We start from the raw sequence: 15,230 nt of genomic DNA on the forward strand, positions 1-15,230 counted from the left end.
AATAAATGTACTTTTAAAAATACCAAGCACTTATATTCTTGAAGTAACTACAGAGAAAATAGTAAATTCTTTAAAGATTACTGAAGCTTTCCCTTATTGATATCTAGTCTTTGAGTCACTGGATTTAATTTTTAAAAATCTAGATTATGGAGGTTTTCAGGATATTTCCATGCTTTCTGTTTCATCCATATTGTAATTCAGTATAAACAGGATAATGGTAAATTCTGAAAGAGTTATGGAATTGTATAATATATAAAACATACACATTTGTACATATGTTAGAAAGTACAGCTATAACAAATTACTGAGTCTGGTTTGGAAAACTACAGATGAAAAGAACAGAGGTTGGAAGTCCAGACTCAAAGAATTATCTAAAAATATTCCCATAGTACAAAATATTACAAAGATATTATCTTAGAAAATATCTTAGAAAAATATTACATAGGTAATTAATTTCTACCTTTCTTTCTTGGTTTTTGATATTTCAGAGTTAGAAAATGATTCAGAATCATTTCCTTCATTGGTTTTAACTTCCATTTGAACTGGCATATTCATTAATGTTTTTCGATCAGGGCTTTCTTCATAATTTTTGCATCCAATACATTTGCAGATAGATGAGCACATAATTTTAGCCTACAGAGAAATAAAATATTTTAATTCCTAAAAAGACATGTTATTTAATAAAGATCCACCAATAAAAATAAATGAGATTGGACTGTTTGAAAATTCAATTATACAGCTGCTTTGTTGGAAATATATCTCTTGAGTCCAGTAATTTTCCATTGAACAAATATTTTTTTATCCAGAGAATGCTTAAATATTTTAAAATGAGAGGAATTTGCTTAATCCCAGTCCAATTTTCACTTGCCCTACTATTGTAGGAGGTTTTCAACCTCTTTAAAGGTTTGGAGTTCAAACTGTTTGGAAGATGAGGGACGTATTGAAAAGAAAAATCTCACTCCCTGTTCTGTAAATGAAAACTTTCTGTGTCCAGAGATACAATCATAGACGCTTAGGATCTAAAACTATATATTTATTTTAAATCTTTATTTACAGCTTTTCCAGATCTATGAAGTCATACATAGCAAACAGCACCATTCATATCTAAAAGGAAAGTCTAGACAATATTATGTAAATTTGACTCCTGGTAATTTCATAGATGTATATATCAGAGCTATATAGTGTTTTAGATTTTATCTCTAAAAGTGGTTCAGAGTAGGAACATGAATGTAGCAACAGTCTGCAAAACATAAAGCAGTTCAAGTAACTTAAAGTGCAGTCCTGTTAGGGTGTTGTATATTGCTGCTTAATTCATACATTATTGTATTTCAAAATATAAAGATTCAAACCAGAGCTTTGCACAGTTCTAAAAGCTGTGTTATCTTCTTGTTACAATGTAAAAGTGATTTGCCATTATCTTTTTCTGGGAATTTTTTCAGATTTCCCAATTTTGGGATTTCTTGGTGGCCTCCAGCCAAGTATTAAAAAGGTCTGACCACCTCCTAGCTTTTAAGGATCAACAAACATTGGTTAGTTACTGCCATTCAGCATGCAATAGGTAGGCATTTCTTTGTCCTGCTTGTTTTCTTATTTGCCATTCTCTCATCCTTTTTTAACCTTTTTAAAATTTAAAAACCATTTTTTTCCACAATTGCTTACTCCAGTTTTCCCTGATCACATATCCTGGAGGTTCCCACAAATAAAGACTCTTAATGCTTAGTCTAAGTATTCTTCTGCTATGATAATACTTTTATAAAACTGATGAAAAATATTTTCAACAAACCTCAAAGCATTCACAGTAATTTTTTAGACACCCTGAACGCTTACAGTTACAACCTTTATTATGTCTTGGTTTAATATCGCCAAGTTTTCCTTTTCCAATCTTTGGCAGGAAAGCTTCTGGATTTCTGTCAAGACAAGCCTAAATAAAACATATTACTCATATAGAATATACCTCTCAAGCAGTTTGAAAAAAAAAAAGCACACAGCTTACTTGCTTCCTAAAAGCAAACCTTTCCTAAAGTTTACTTTTTTCAAGAGACAGAAATTTCTAAGCATACTATTGAAATAGGCAAAATGTATTGAAATAAGGCAAAATGTATATCAAGTAGAAATTCACTGTCAAATTATCTAAAATACATACACTGGTATGTATTTTATTAGTACATCAAGAATCCTTGATCTGATTCTAAGACCTAAAAGAATTTTTGCATGTTTCACATGTTTGAAGAAACCCTAACAAGAACAGAAAATCAGGAATCTGATACCATGTTTTCCTACCAGAAAAGTTGATTAAAAAACATAAGTTTTTGTGAGCTGCAGCTCACTTCATCATATTTGATGAAGTAACTTGCAGTCCTGATGTATCTGACAACAGTAAACCAACTCTTGGATGAAGACTTTTGGGAGTAGAAAAATCTTAAAATAGCTCACTTTGAATTCAGATAAGCACCAGCTGTCTACATCTATAAATCCATTGAACACTAGGTAATAGATGAAGAGACAGTTATTAGAGTTGCACTGCACTTTTATAATTTTATCTTGTGAAAAAGACTTACTTAGAATGATTCTATATAATATGTATTCTATTGGTTGAATTGATTTTTTTTCAGGATTTTCATCACTTCCTTCCTGTCTCAGTTCAGTTCCTTTTCCCCCCACCAAAGTGTTATTTCTTTATAAGGGAGAATATTCTAACATTACAGGCTATTAACAATACATTTTTACTTCCATTCAATCATGTCTGATTCTAGAGACTGCTTCGACAAGTAAATCCCTACAATTTTCTTGGTAAGGTTTTTCAGAAGTGCCATTGCCTGAAGAGAAATGCAGCTGCCATATGATCCCAGGAAAAAATACATCTTAGGAGTTGCAAACAATTATTTTCCTATCCCTATATGCTCCAAAGCATGTTTTTTTGCCCTTGTATCCAAATTATTGCTCAAATCTGTTAATTGCAGTACCATTCCTATTATTTCCAGCATTTTCCAGTAAACTTGAATTGAGAACCAACATGCAAATCATCTGTGATGAAATGAAATTGCATTAACGTGACTGAACAGAGATATGTTTTGAACATAATTTCTCATTCCCTAATTCAAGTAATATGTAAAAAATGAGATGGTATTAAGATATCACTACAGGTAGTCCTCAAGTTATGACCACAATTGAGCCCAAAATTTATGTTGTTAAATGAAATATTTATTGAGTAAATATATATATTAAATAAATAAAAATATTTATTTGAGTAAAGATCATTCTTGCCACAGTTGTTAAGTGAATCACTGCAGTTGTTAAGTTAGCAACATGGTTGAATCTGGTTTCCCCATTGACTTTGCTTGTGAGAAGTTTGCAAAAGGGGATCATATGACCCCGGGACACTGCAACGGTCATAAATATGAGTCAAATGCCAAGCATCTGAATTTTGATCATGTTACCATGGGGATGCTGCAATGGTCATAAGTATGAAAAATAGTCATAAGTCATTTTTTAAAGTGCCATTGTAACTTTGAACGATCACTAATCGAACTGTTGTAAGTCGAGGACTACCTGTATTTCAAAAGGCTGTTTTAATTAATATGTTTACTCAGTTTGATATCCTGAATTGATGGAATATGTAAATGCAATTCATTCAAAATGTTTTAAAAATAACATCTAATTAATATAAATAATTTTCATATCAAAATAAAAAGAGAACATAGTTGAATTACCTTAATAGCCTTAAACCGTTCTATTTCATGCTCTGGATTGTTATAACAATTATTACAGTTGCAATTACTACAGAAATCACCATTGGCAAAACAATCACAGTATCTATATGTAATAAAAGAAGTACATTAAATTGTTTGTAGTTCAGCATTTTCAGATAATGCTCACTCTTATCTACTATTTTTTATTTATTTAATTTATTTAAAATTCCTGTATGGCCACTTGTTTTAATATCACAACTCTGGGCAGTTCATGAACCATAGTAAAACCCATCAAAACAGTAAAACTAAAATACAAAAAAGAAAAAAAAAAAGAATCTCTGCACTTAAGCCAACAGCCCCTAACTGATCCACAACTGCAATTATTGGGCTCCAGCCTCATCTTACCCCAATGCTTGAAGGAACAGCCAGGTTTTCAACCCCCTTTTAAAGGCTAGGGACTAGAACTTGGACTAAACCCACTCTACTAGACTGAGAAACAAGTAAGTTAAACTATATGGATATCTATGTTGTGGCCTGCCAGTGGCCAGTGGATCTGGCAGCAGATTTGGACAGTGAGGTGGTTTAGGAGGAACATGGGCCAGTCCTGGAGTCTGGGGAAGGCTCTGATGAGGGCTCTGTGTCGGAGGCAGAGAGGGGGCCAGAGCCGTATGCCAGTTATCAGCTGCCTTTGGAGTCAGTCATCAGTGAAGCAGACGAACAGCTGGAGCCTGTTCCCAGTGTGTGCATGCACAGAGTTTCCAGACAAAGGGAACAGCTAAAGAACAAAGGTCAATTTGGGAGTAAGGCTACAGGTGGCAATGAATGGCCCTTCCCAGAGGGAATAAAAGAGGAGTGAAAGGGGAGTAGAGTTTGCAGGAGACAATTAGTTCATTACTGCATTCTTGCCAAGTATTGCAGCTTCTGAAAGATATCGGCCCGGCCACTCTCCAAGCCTGATAAAAGTCGGTAATTGTGAACTATCTTGAAAGACTGTGGGAAAGGAAAGACTTTGATGGAGAGGAATTCACTGTACATTAAATAAAAGGGGTTTATCGGGACAAGGACTCGGCTTCGTGCTGCTGGGGAAGCCTAAGTCAGAACAATTTATTAGTTTTATCCTTGATATATTTTGCCACATATGTGGGTACTTTGAAGACTGTTAACAAATGCACTTCCAGAAAATCAGTTGCGCTAAAAGACTCTGGGATACATTCATATATACTCCAAACATTTTATTATTATAATTTATTTGTTATGTTATACATGCTGTTGCTTTATGTTTTGATATGCATCTAATTTAATGCAAAAGTTATTAAGCATTCTTCCCATCTTCACTATGAGCCATGTTTAACTTAAGGTTATTTAAAAAAGAAAAAATACAGAAAATAAAAGGCCTAAATGAAGTTCAGATAAACATAAACTCATATGCTTGTGCCATGCACAGTATTTAGCATATAAAAGCAAAAAGCAACAATTATTTTTACTTACCGGTAATACTATGAAGAAAATGTATAGTAACTGTATAATATACATTTTGTCATGATTAGTTACTTTGTGTGGTGTATTTTTTAAATTGAAGAAAAAGAAAAAGTTGCTTTAGAAGTATAAAAGCATGTCTATGTTTATTCAAGTATTGCATCTGACTTTCCTACAATAACATCTGCATGACATATTTGAGTATATACGAAAGAAACAAATTAAACTTCTCCTTTCTTACATAGCCAAATAATATCTCAGTGACATTTTGTTTACTCACAGTTTGAGGCACTGTGATTTAGTGCAGTTGCATGGCTTCTTTGATTTTGTATCCCAGGAAGCACAAGGAAACCTAAACAAACACATGTCGCATCTAAACTATTATGAAGCATTTATGGACTAGTGCATATTAGAAAGATGACACCCACATAGTGATAAGGTAACAAGAAAAATATAATTGTTTCATTTCCGATTCTCTGTTTAGTTTCTTCTTTTGTTATCCATGAATTCTATCTTTTTGGTAGAATAATTAAATTATAAGCAAAAGTATTTATTAAGTTGTATTACTTAATACAACTTAAAATATGTTTAAGTTGTATTACTTTGCATTTTTATTAAATTATCTAGCAATTCCAAAACATATATTATTATATTGGGGAAAGTGTCCAAATATATTTAGTGCCAATGTATATAGTATTCTCATTGTTGATTATGTAACAATATGATTCCTAAAATGAATTTTCCTTGCAAAATTTAATAAAGTATCTTAGAATGTAACCTTTTTCTCACTTGACTGAAATGAAATACATATATCTCATTAGAAACTAGGTGTAGGCATCAATAAAATATATGTACTGTATAAAAATGCTTTATTGAAAACAATTGTAAACAATAAGTTTTTCAGTCTGCAGAGATAATTATATAAACGCCTATTTCATATAATGATGCCAGGGAAGTGTACATTTTTACAATTCTTACCCAACTAAAGTTAATTTTGTTGGCTCCTGAAGAGTCAGATCTGAACTGCTTGTATGTATGGATCCATTATCAAGCTGCTCAAAATAAAATCCAAACATTCCATTTGCATTATATTAACATATAATTTACACACTATATAATAACAATTAATAGTCTTAGAGAACATCATTTGAAATAATTGATATTTTAAAACATTGCCTTCATAGCATATTGTCTTCTATTTATGTTACTAAATATTGCACATTGCTGATTAGGAGCAGCTCCAGATTGTTGAGCAGAACCACAAAGATTAAAAAAAAAAATCTGCATATGCTGCTCAATAACAAATATTGGAAATATTTGAAAGAGTGAAAAAATGAATAGGTGAAAGAAAAGAAACTATAGCTATGTGAAGAGAGTTAGAATAAAAAAAGAAGGGAAGGAAGCAAAAGAGAAAAATTAATTGATATATATATATTGTAATTAAAACAAATAATGAATGATGATGAAATGAAAAAGAGAGCATAAAAAAGATCAAAGCCAAAGTAATGAGAGACTAGATAGATAATAGTAACCAGGTATAGAGTAAGGATTAGAATTGGCTCTGAATTAGGCAGTATGACATGGTTGCCATTAGTTTGGCAAAATAAAATAATAAAATAGAATCTTTATTATAGTCATAGAGCACCATAAATAACTTGACAGATACTAGATGGTATGGCGATGGCATGTTCACTTTTTGGGAGGGCAAAGTCAGGGAGAAATTAATCTGCTCCAGCTAAGGTTATTGGCTGGAGGTATCCATTCATGTGAAGGGAAGGATACTAGCTCTATTAAACAGGGTGAGTCAGAAACATTTTCAAACGTTTTGTTGCTCAAGTACAGGGGTCCTCAAACTACAGCCAGGGGGCCAGATACGGCCCACTGAAGCCATTAATCCAGCCAGCGTGGGACCACAAGGCTGCCCTGCCCACCTGCTGGCCCCCATCCTTTGGCCAAGTACAGGATTTACTTTCACGAGCCCCATGGGCTGGAACTGGAAGGTAAAGCCAACATTTTTGGTCAGCAGAGTGCTTCTGGAGGCAGGGGAGACCAAAAACGGGATGTGCTGAGGCCTCCCGGGGCGTCCACATGCCCTGTTTTTGGCCTCCCCCGCCTCCAGAAGATAGACATATATGTATGTATGTATGTATGTATATGTACATATGTGTGTGTGTGTGTATATATATATATATGTATGTATACACACACACATATATATACAGACATATATATACATACATACATACAGAGAGAGGGAGGGGGAGAGAACGAGAGAGAGAGAGAGGGAGAGGGAGGGAAAGAGAGACAAGAGACACAGAGATAGAGAGAGGGAAAGAAACAGAGAGATATAGAGAAACAGAGAGAGAGGGAGAGGGAGGGAAAGAGAGAGAGACAAGACACAGATAGACAGAGGCGTGGCTAGCGCCTGGAGGCACGCTTTTCTCAAATACTCCCGAGAAAATGATATCAAAGTTGTTTGGGGTCTTTATTGACCGAAAACTGTCTCGGAGGGATGGTGAGCAAGAAGGGCACAGAATGGCTAATGCAGGGAAATCGCAATTCCCTGGTTAGTCAGAAGCAGCCCTTCAACCAGACGATCTAGAAAGTAGCCATTGAATGAGCCGCAACAAAGCCAGGGCAGTCACAGCGGGACCGGAGAGACAATGGATGTGGATTCATCTTGGTGATAAAGCCAACTTCTCTTTTTCTTTTCTGATTTGAAGTTTTCTTTGTATAAACCCCGGGAAACAATTTGAAGGAACGTGAAGGGGGCAGAGAGAAGAGGAGAGAGTGGGGCGTGTGTCAGCTCTCTACCCTCAGCTGTTTAGCGGCGAAGAAAGTGGATTGACCCAAGAGGAAGAAATGAATTGAATGAAGTAACAAAATTACTTTGGGGAGCAAGAAAATAAGAAAGCCTGATTGAATACTTGTAAATTTTGGATTTGTGGATTTATGTGAAATTAATGAGACTGAGTGGAAATTATTGAAAGAACTAGTTATAAAACTTTTCCTATTTTTTTTCTTTTTTTCCACTTTTCTTCTGAGTGAAAGTGGTTTGCAGCGCCATCTAGAGACACAAATAAAAAGACTTTATTTTAAATAAACTGATTGAGATGACTGACCTTGAGATTGTAGGCTTGGACTGATAAGAAATAGCTGTGTGTGGCAAGAACTGCATATTGAGATAGATAGCCTTAATAGAAGCTGAAATAGTGTGCCTTGTGAAAATTTTGAAACAGAAACTAAAACAAGACAACTGAGGCAATATAAACAGCCCTGTTTGGAAATCTTTTTCATTTTTCTTTTTCTTGTGACTGTGCTCTTTTGCTTCTTTTTATTTTATTTTTTTTCCTTTTATACTCCTCTTTTTTGGCTTAGGATTTGACCATTTACAGTGATTTCTTTTTTGAATTTTGATGATAAAAAAAATTGGATTAAGGTAAGAAGAACCTGAAGAGTCAGAAATTTTTGTTTTTTTACTTCTTCTTCTTCTTCTTCTTCTTCTTCTTCTTCTTCTTCTTCTTCTTCTTCTTCTTCTTCTTCTTCTTCTTCTTCTTCTTCTTCTTCTTCTTCTTCTTCTTCTTCTTCTTCTTCTTCTTCTTCTTCTTCCTTTATATATATATATCCTTTTGCTATGTGTTTCTGGGTGTGATGGAGTTTTTTTATCTCTATTTTTAACCAATCCATTCAACGGGGTGGATTAGGCATTTGGATTATAAATTTAAATTTTATTTGGATTATAAATTCAGTGGATTATAATAGACAAGACAAGACAAAACGAAGAAGACAACAACATAGTTACCTTCCACAACAGCAGCTTCAAGCCCTGCAGTGCAGAGGACACTGGATACCATGGCCATGCAATTGGAATTAAAAAATATGATACAGGTTTTTCATGAAGACTTCAAAGTAAGAATGGAGAAGGTAGAAGGAGAACTTAAAGAAGTGAAGGCAATGATGGGAAAGAATGAAGAAAGAATACAGAAAGTGGAGGAAAAGGCAGATTTAACAGAAAAAAAGTGGAGGAAATGGATGACAGACTCACAATGGCTGACAAAAACCAGGAAAAAAATTATTTATCTCGAAATGGACAGAGCGGAGTACTATTTAAGATTTCAAAATATAGAAGAAGAGAAAGGAGAGAACTTGGCAAAAGTGATGGCGGAGATACTGGCTGAAGTGGTGGAGGAACCCAAGGAAAAGATATTAAATGGGATTGACGAGATATACAGAGTACATACTCGATATGCAATGAGAAATAAACTGCCAAGAGAAGTGCATGTAAGATTTACCAGGAAAGCAATAAAAACAGAAATATTACAGGTGGCAAGAAATACTTGCAAAAAATGAGAACCCAGATTGTTGGGGGTATATTTAGTATACTGTCTTTGGTGTAAGCCGCCCAGAGTCCTCGGAAAATGGGCAGCATAGAAATATTTTAAATAAATAAATAAATACTCCAATAAAATATAAAGACAAAGAGATTGTGGTGCTGAAACAGATACCCAGAAGAGTGTGAGATCTGAGGAGAGAATATCAATTTCTGACAAAACTCTTAATCCAAAAAGGAGTAAATTTCAGATGGTTAATACCAGAAGGAATATTGGTTTATTGGCAAGCGCAAAGACATAGACTGGACTCGATAGAGAAAGTGGAATTATTTTATGATCAATATTTGGGGCCCCAAGAAGAACAAAGATTGAGAGAGGAAAAAGAAACTAAAGTCCAAGATGAAGCGGTGAAAGAAAAAGAAGATCAAAAAAGAGAGACAACAAAAGAACACGAAGAAAAGGAATAAGAGAGGGGGCAAAGTCAAAATAGGCCAAGGATCAAAGAGAAATAAGGACGACAAGATCAACAAAAACTAGTAACAAGTAAAATATGGAAGAAGAAACCAAAGCAATATCAATAAATATTAATGGTTTAAATTTGGTGATAAAAAGAAAAAGAACTTTTAATAAATTGGGAAAATTAAAAATGGACATTGTATGCCTACAAGAAGTTCATATTAGAAAGCAATACAAAAAATTATTGGAGTATCCAAAATTGGGTGATTTGTTTACTGCATTGACACATCAAAGCAAAAGAGGTGTAGTATTATACATTAAAAAGAGACTAGAACCTAAACAAATATACTGCTCAAAAAAATAAAGGGAACACAAGCTCAGCTGTCTTCTGCTTGTGTTCCCTTTATTTTTTTGAGCAGTCTATATGCTGATGAAGAAGGGAGGATTTTAATGGTAGAAGTAACAATGAATTATAAACAAATATTTTGTTTGTTTGGCGATATATGCACCAAATGATAAAGAAGAAGAATTCTTTGGAAAATTGCACAGGAAAATAATAGAATTTGAATTTGACAATATTTGCATAATGGGAGACTTTAATGCGATAAGGGAAGTAGATTGGGATTATAAAACAACAAAAATTAATAAGAAACCTAGAAAAGGACTCCTAAAGTCCTTTCTCACAATGGTAGATGAAATAGGCATTAAAGATGTTTGGAGAGAAAGACATTTGAAAGAAAAGCAGTATACTTTTTATTCAAATAGGCACAAGTCATGGTCCAGAATAGATATGATGTGGATGTCAACTGATTTATTAGCGAATGTACAAGATATAAGCATTGAAACAAGTATTTGGGCGGACCATAATCCGATTATAATTATATGGAAGGGACAAAGAAAGAGATTAAGATAGACATTGAAGGTTTCTATAATGTCTTAACCAATTTAGATAAAATTTTAATGGGTTCTGATGACTATGTAATTAAAAAACTGTACAGTTATTTATTAGAGGTAAAACTGGAAGAAGAACAAGTTAAAGAAACAATGATAGCATGGGGGAAAAATTTTGGCCGCGGGATTTAGAGAAATGGCAAAAATTGTGGTTGCAAAATTATAAAATGACAATGTCTACTGTATAAGATGTTTTACAGGTGGCATTTACCCCCGACAAGAATAGCCAGAATGTTCAAGAATAAGTCGGAGAAATGCTGGAAGTGTCATCAGACTCCAGGATCATATTACCATATGTGGTGGACATGTGCAGAAGCTAAAAGATATTGGACTAAAATCCACACATGGTTGGAAAAAATAACAAAGAAACACATTGACTTTAAACCAGAGATATTTTTATTAGGGATTTTACCAGAAATGTATAATAGAGAATTGAGATATTTAATTGTGAATGTTTTAACAGCGGCTAGAATTGTATTTGCTAAAAATTGTAAAGAGAAAAGATACCTACTGATGATGAAGTTATTAAGAAAATTATGGAATGTGCTGAAATGAGTAAATTGACATTTGAAATTAGAGAACATGAAGACAAACAATACTATTTGACATGGGATTTGTTTTACCAATGGTTAGATAATAAAGCACGGAGATGAAGTATGAAATATGAAATTATTGTAATGATAAAATATATGAAGTGTTTACTTATGGGAGTTCAGCCTTTGTTAAATAATTGTTAAATGAGAATAATAATATAAAGGGATACATAAAATTGTCAAATAAGAGAAATTAAATAATTTGTAATTTGGGATATGGGATTATGCACAAAAGAATCTTAACCAATCGACACACTTTCCGTGATTGTATTGAATGATGGCTATTTTATGTTTTGTTATGTTTAAAAATAATAAAAAAAAATTTTAAAAAAAGATGGACACTGAATCAAACAATATTAAATGAAAAAGAGTTTCAACAATCTGTAGAGAAAGAATTAGGTTTCTTTTTTAAGGAAAACAGAAAGGAAGAAACCTCACTGCAAAATGTGTGGGATACAGTTAAAGCATATATACGAGGGTTGGCAATGACCTATTTGGGAAAAAGAAATAAAAAGAAAAGAGAAACACAGAAAAAATTGGAAGAAGAATACAAAGAACTGGAGATGGAATTACAAAAAAATACACAAAGCAAGAGGACTAAAAACCAAATGGATTTGAAAAAACATGAAATGAACTTAATTGAAAAAGAAGACTTGACTATCAAATAAAGATGTCTAAACAAAACTTTTTTGAAAATGCTAATAAGCCAGGTAGATAGCTGGCATATAAAATGAGAAAGGAGAAGGAGAAAAAACTTATTAATCAACTAATAGATGAGGGAGGACAGATATGTTACCGAACTGAAGGAAAAAAAAGTGGTACAGAAATATTATAAGTGACTTTATGAACAAGAGACAGTATCAGAAGAGAAGATTATACAAGAATAATGATGATGGAAGTGATAGAAAGCATCAAAAGACAGAAGAATGGCAAAACACCAGGTCCAGATGGATTACCAGCAGAATTGTATAAAACTTTCCAGGATGTGTTTAGTAATATGATGCTGGAAGTGTTTAATGACCTTTTAGTAAATGCAAAAATACCTGACTCGTGGATGGAGGCGTTTATTACTCTTATACTGAAGGAGGATGCAGATTTACAACAAACTAAAAACTATAGACCGATCTCTTTGCTAAATGCGGATTATAAAATATTTGCATCAATAATGGCGAATAGACTGAAGATTTTGTACATGTAGATCAAAATGGCTTTTTTACCAAAAAGACAAATTAGAGATAACATGAGATTGATTCTTAATATTTTAGAATACTATGAAGCACACCCAGAAAAACAAGTGGCACTGATGTTTTTAGATGCGCAAAAAGCTTTTGATAATGTGAATTGGAAATTTATGACAAAACAATTATAGATTATGGAATTTGGGGGGGGTTATAAAGATGATTGAGACAATCTATAACAAACAATTTGCAATAATAATAATAAATGGAGATATGACGGAGAAAGTAAATATTATGAAAGGAACAAGGCAAGGATGTCCTCTATCACCATTGTTATTTGTGCTGACATTAGAGGTGTTAAATAGAAATATAAGACAAAATGAGGCGATAAAAGGGACAAAAATTAAAAAAGAAGAGTATAAATTACAAGCATTTGCTGATGATTTAGTGTTTATTCTAGAGGGTAGAATAGGACCCATTAGAAGTGGGACCAAACTGATAGAACAAATAGAGGAATATGGAGAAGTGGCAGGATTGAAAATTAATAAAAATAAAACAAAGATATTGGTGAAAAACATCACAGAGAAACAGAAAAGAGAATTAATGGAGAAATTAAGACATTCAGATTACTAAAAAAATGAGATATTTGGGAATACAATTAACAGCAAAATGTGCAATGATCAAAGAAGATAATTATTACAAGTTGAAAGGCCAAATCGAAACAGATTTGGGAAAATGGGGAAAATTGCAACTTTCATTAATGGGAAGAATAGCAGTAATTAAGATGAACATATTACCTAGACTGCTGTTCTTATTTCAGACAATGAAATTGGAAAAGAAATATTTCAAAAATTTGAATAAAATGATACTGGAATTTATATGGCAGGGGAAAAAAGCAAGAATTAATATGAAAATGTTACAAGATGCAAGACTAAGAGGAGGATTTGGATTACCAAACTGGGAACTATATTATCAAGCAGCAATATTATCTTGGATAAAAGAATGGATTGTGTTGAGAAATACAAGATTATTAACTTTAGAGGGGCATGATCTACAATTAGGTTGGCATGCTTTTTATAGTATGGGAAGAACAAGATGCATAGCTATTTTCAAAGGTACTATGTAAGAAATGCATTATAAAAATTAGAGAGAAACATTTTTTGAAAATACCAACATGACTTTCAACAATGGAAGCATTTGTACACCAAAATCTTATTAAGATGATAAGTATTATAATATATAAAGACAAGTTAGCAACAGGGGAATTGAAAATGAAACAATAATTAGATGAAGAAGGGATTGAAATGGAATGGTATACTCAGCAAATACAATCAAGATATGAAAAAGATGTAAAGCTATATGGTTTTTACTTGGAAATGACAGTATTGGATGAGATACTCACAGAAACTGAGGAAAAATGATTAGGAAATTGTATAGTTATTTACTTGAAGTGAAGTTAGACGAACAAGTCAAAGAAACAATGATGGCATGGGCAAAAATTTTTGGATATACAATTGAGTTAAATAAATGGCAGCAATTATGGGAAAGAAATTATAAATTAACAATGGCCACAGCATATAAAGAGAACTTATATAAAATGTTTTATAGATGGCACATGCCACCAGAAAGATTGGCAAAAATGTTTAAAGCTAAATCAGCTAAATGTTGGAAATGTCATCAGATGCCAGGATCATATTATCATATGTGGTGGACATGTCCAGAAGCGAGAAACTATTGGGCAAAGATTAGAATATGGCTAGAGAAAATGACACAGCAACATATTGACTTAAAACCAGAATTGTTCCTGTTGGGTATTCTTTCAGAGAAGTATAGTAAAGAACACACATATTTGATAATACATGTAATAACGGCGGCAAGAATTGTATTTGCACAAAATTGGAAAGCAGAAAAAATTCCTACAAAGGGAGAGGTAATTAAGAAAATATTGGAATGTGCAGAAATGAATAGCTTGACATTGACAATTAAAGGGAAAGAAGAATCGGAGTATTATAACATATGGGGAAAATTTTATCAATGGATAGAAAATGAGTATAGACAATAAACATGGTAAAGATAAGAACTTTGGGAGGATTAAGTTGTAGTATATTAAAATTAAATGAAAAAGGAAAGACAAATGTATGTATTAAGAAATGATGATATATTATGAAGAATGAGGGCACAAAAATGTTACACCCAGATGACACATGGATTGATTAATAATGTACAGGAATGTAAGAAGAGATATAATTATAAAGTAAAAAAGGAATTTGAAATGAAGATGTATGTGAATAGAAATCGGGGCTGCTCGAATGCCATCTCAGATTGAATTGAAAAAAGAAACAACAAGGAAGGGGAGAGGGAGGAGAGTTGGGAGGTGAGAAGAGAAGAAAAGAAGAACAGGAAAAGGAGGGGAAGAAAGAAGGGGGAGAGAGGAGGAGAGAGGGTAAGAAAGGGAGGAAGAAGAGAGGAGGGGGAAAGAGGAGAGGAAGTAGAAAAGGGAAGGAGAGGAGGAATGAAGAAAGTAGAAAGAAACAGAAGAGGAGAGAGAAGGGAAGA

At 33.2% G+C, this 15,230-nt stretch overlaps 1 protein-coding gene across 8 annotated transcripts in view; it reads right to left on the reverse strand.

The window, feature by feature from the left end:
• The window catches only part of TESMIN (testis expressed metallothionein like protein), a 40,446-nt gene that overhangs the window by 1,263 nt on the left and 23,953 nt on the right, over window positions 1-15,230 (reverse strand). For 6 of the 8 annotated variants that reach the window (XM_034416736.3, XM_087881139.1, XM_087881136.1 and 3 more), the window contains exons 8-12: window positions 6,144-6,217; window positions 5,446-5,517; window positions 3,711-3,813; window positions 1,784-1,921; window positions 461-633 (exon numbers count right to left, since the gene is read on the reverse strand). In XM_034416736.3, coding sequence (XP_034272627.1) covers window positions 461-633; window positions 1,784-1,921; window positions 3,711-3,813; window positions 5,446-5,517; window positions 6,144-6,217 — 560 coding nt within the window. The remainder of the gene's footprint in view (window positions 1-460; window positions 634-1,783; window positions 1,922-3,710; window positions 3,814-5,445; window positions 5,518-6,143; window positions 6,218-15,230) is intronic. The other 2 variants (XM_087881143.1, XM_087881150.1) reach the window with 1 other exon arrangement.

The sequence above is a fragment of the Pantherophis guttatus genome, chromosome 1, assembly GCF_059756535.1.
Source record: "Pantherophis guttatus breed Tessera chromosome 1, ASM5975653v1, whole genome shotgun sequence".
Classification (NCBI taxonomy): Eukaryota; Metazoa; Chordata; class Lepidosauria; order Squamata; family Colubridae; genus Pantherophis; species Pantherophis guttatus.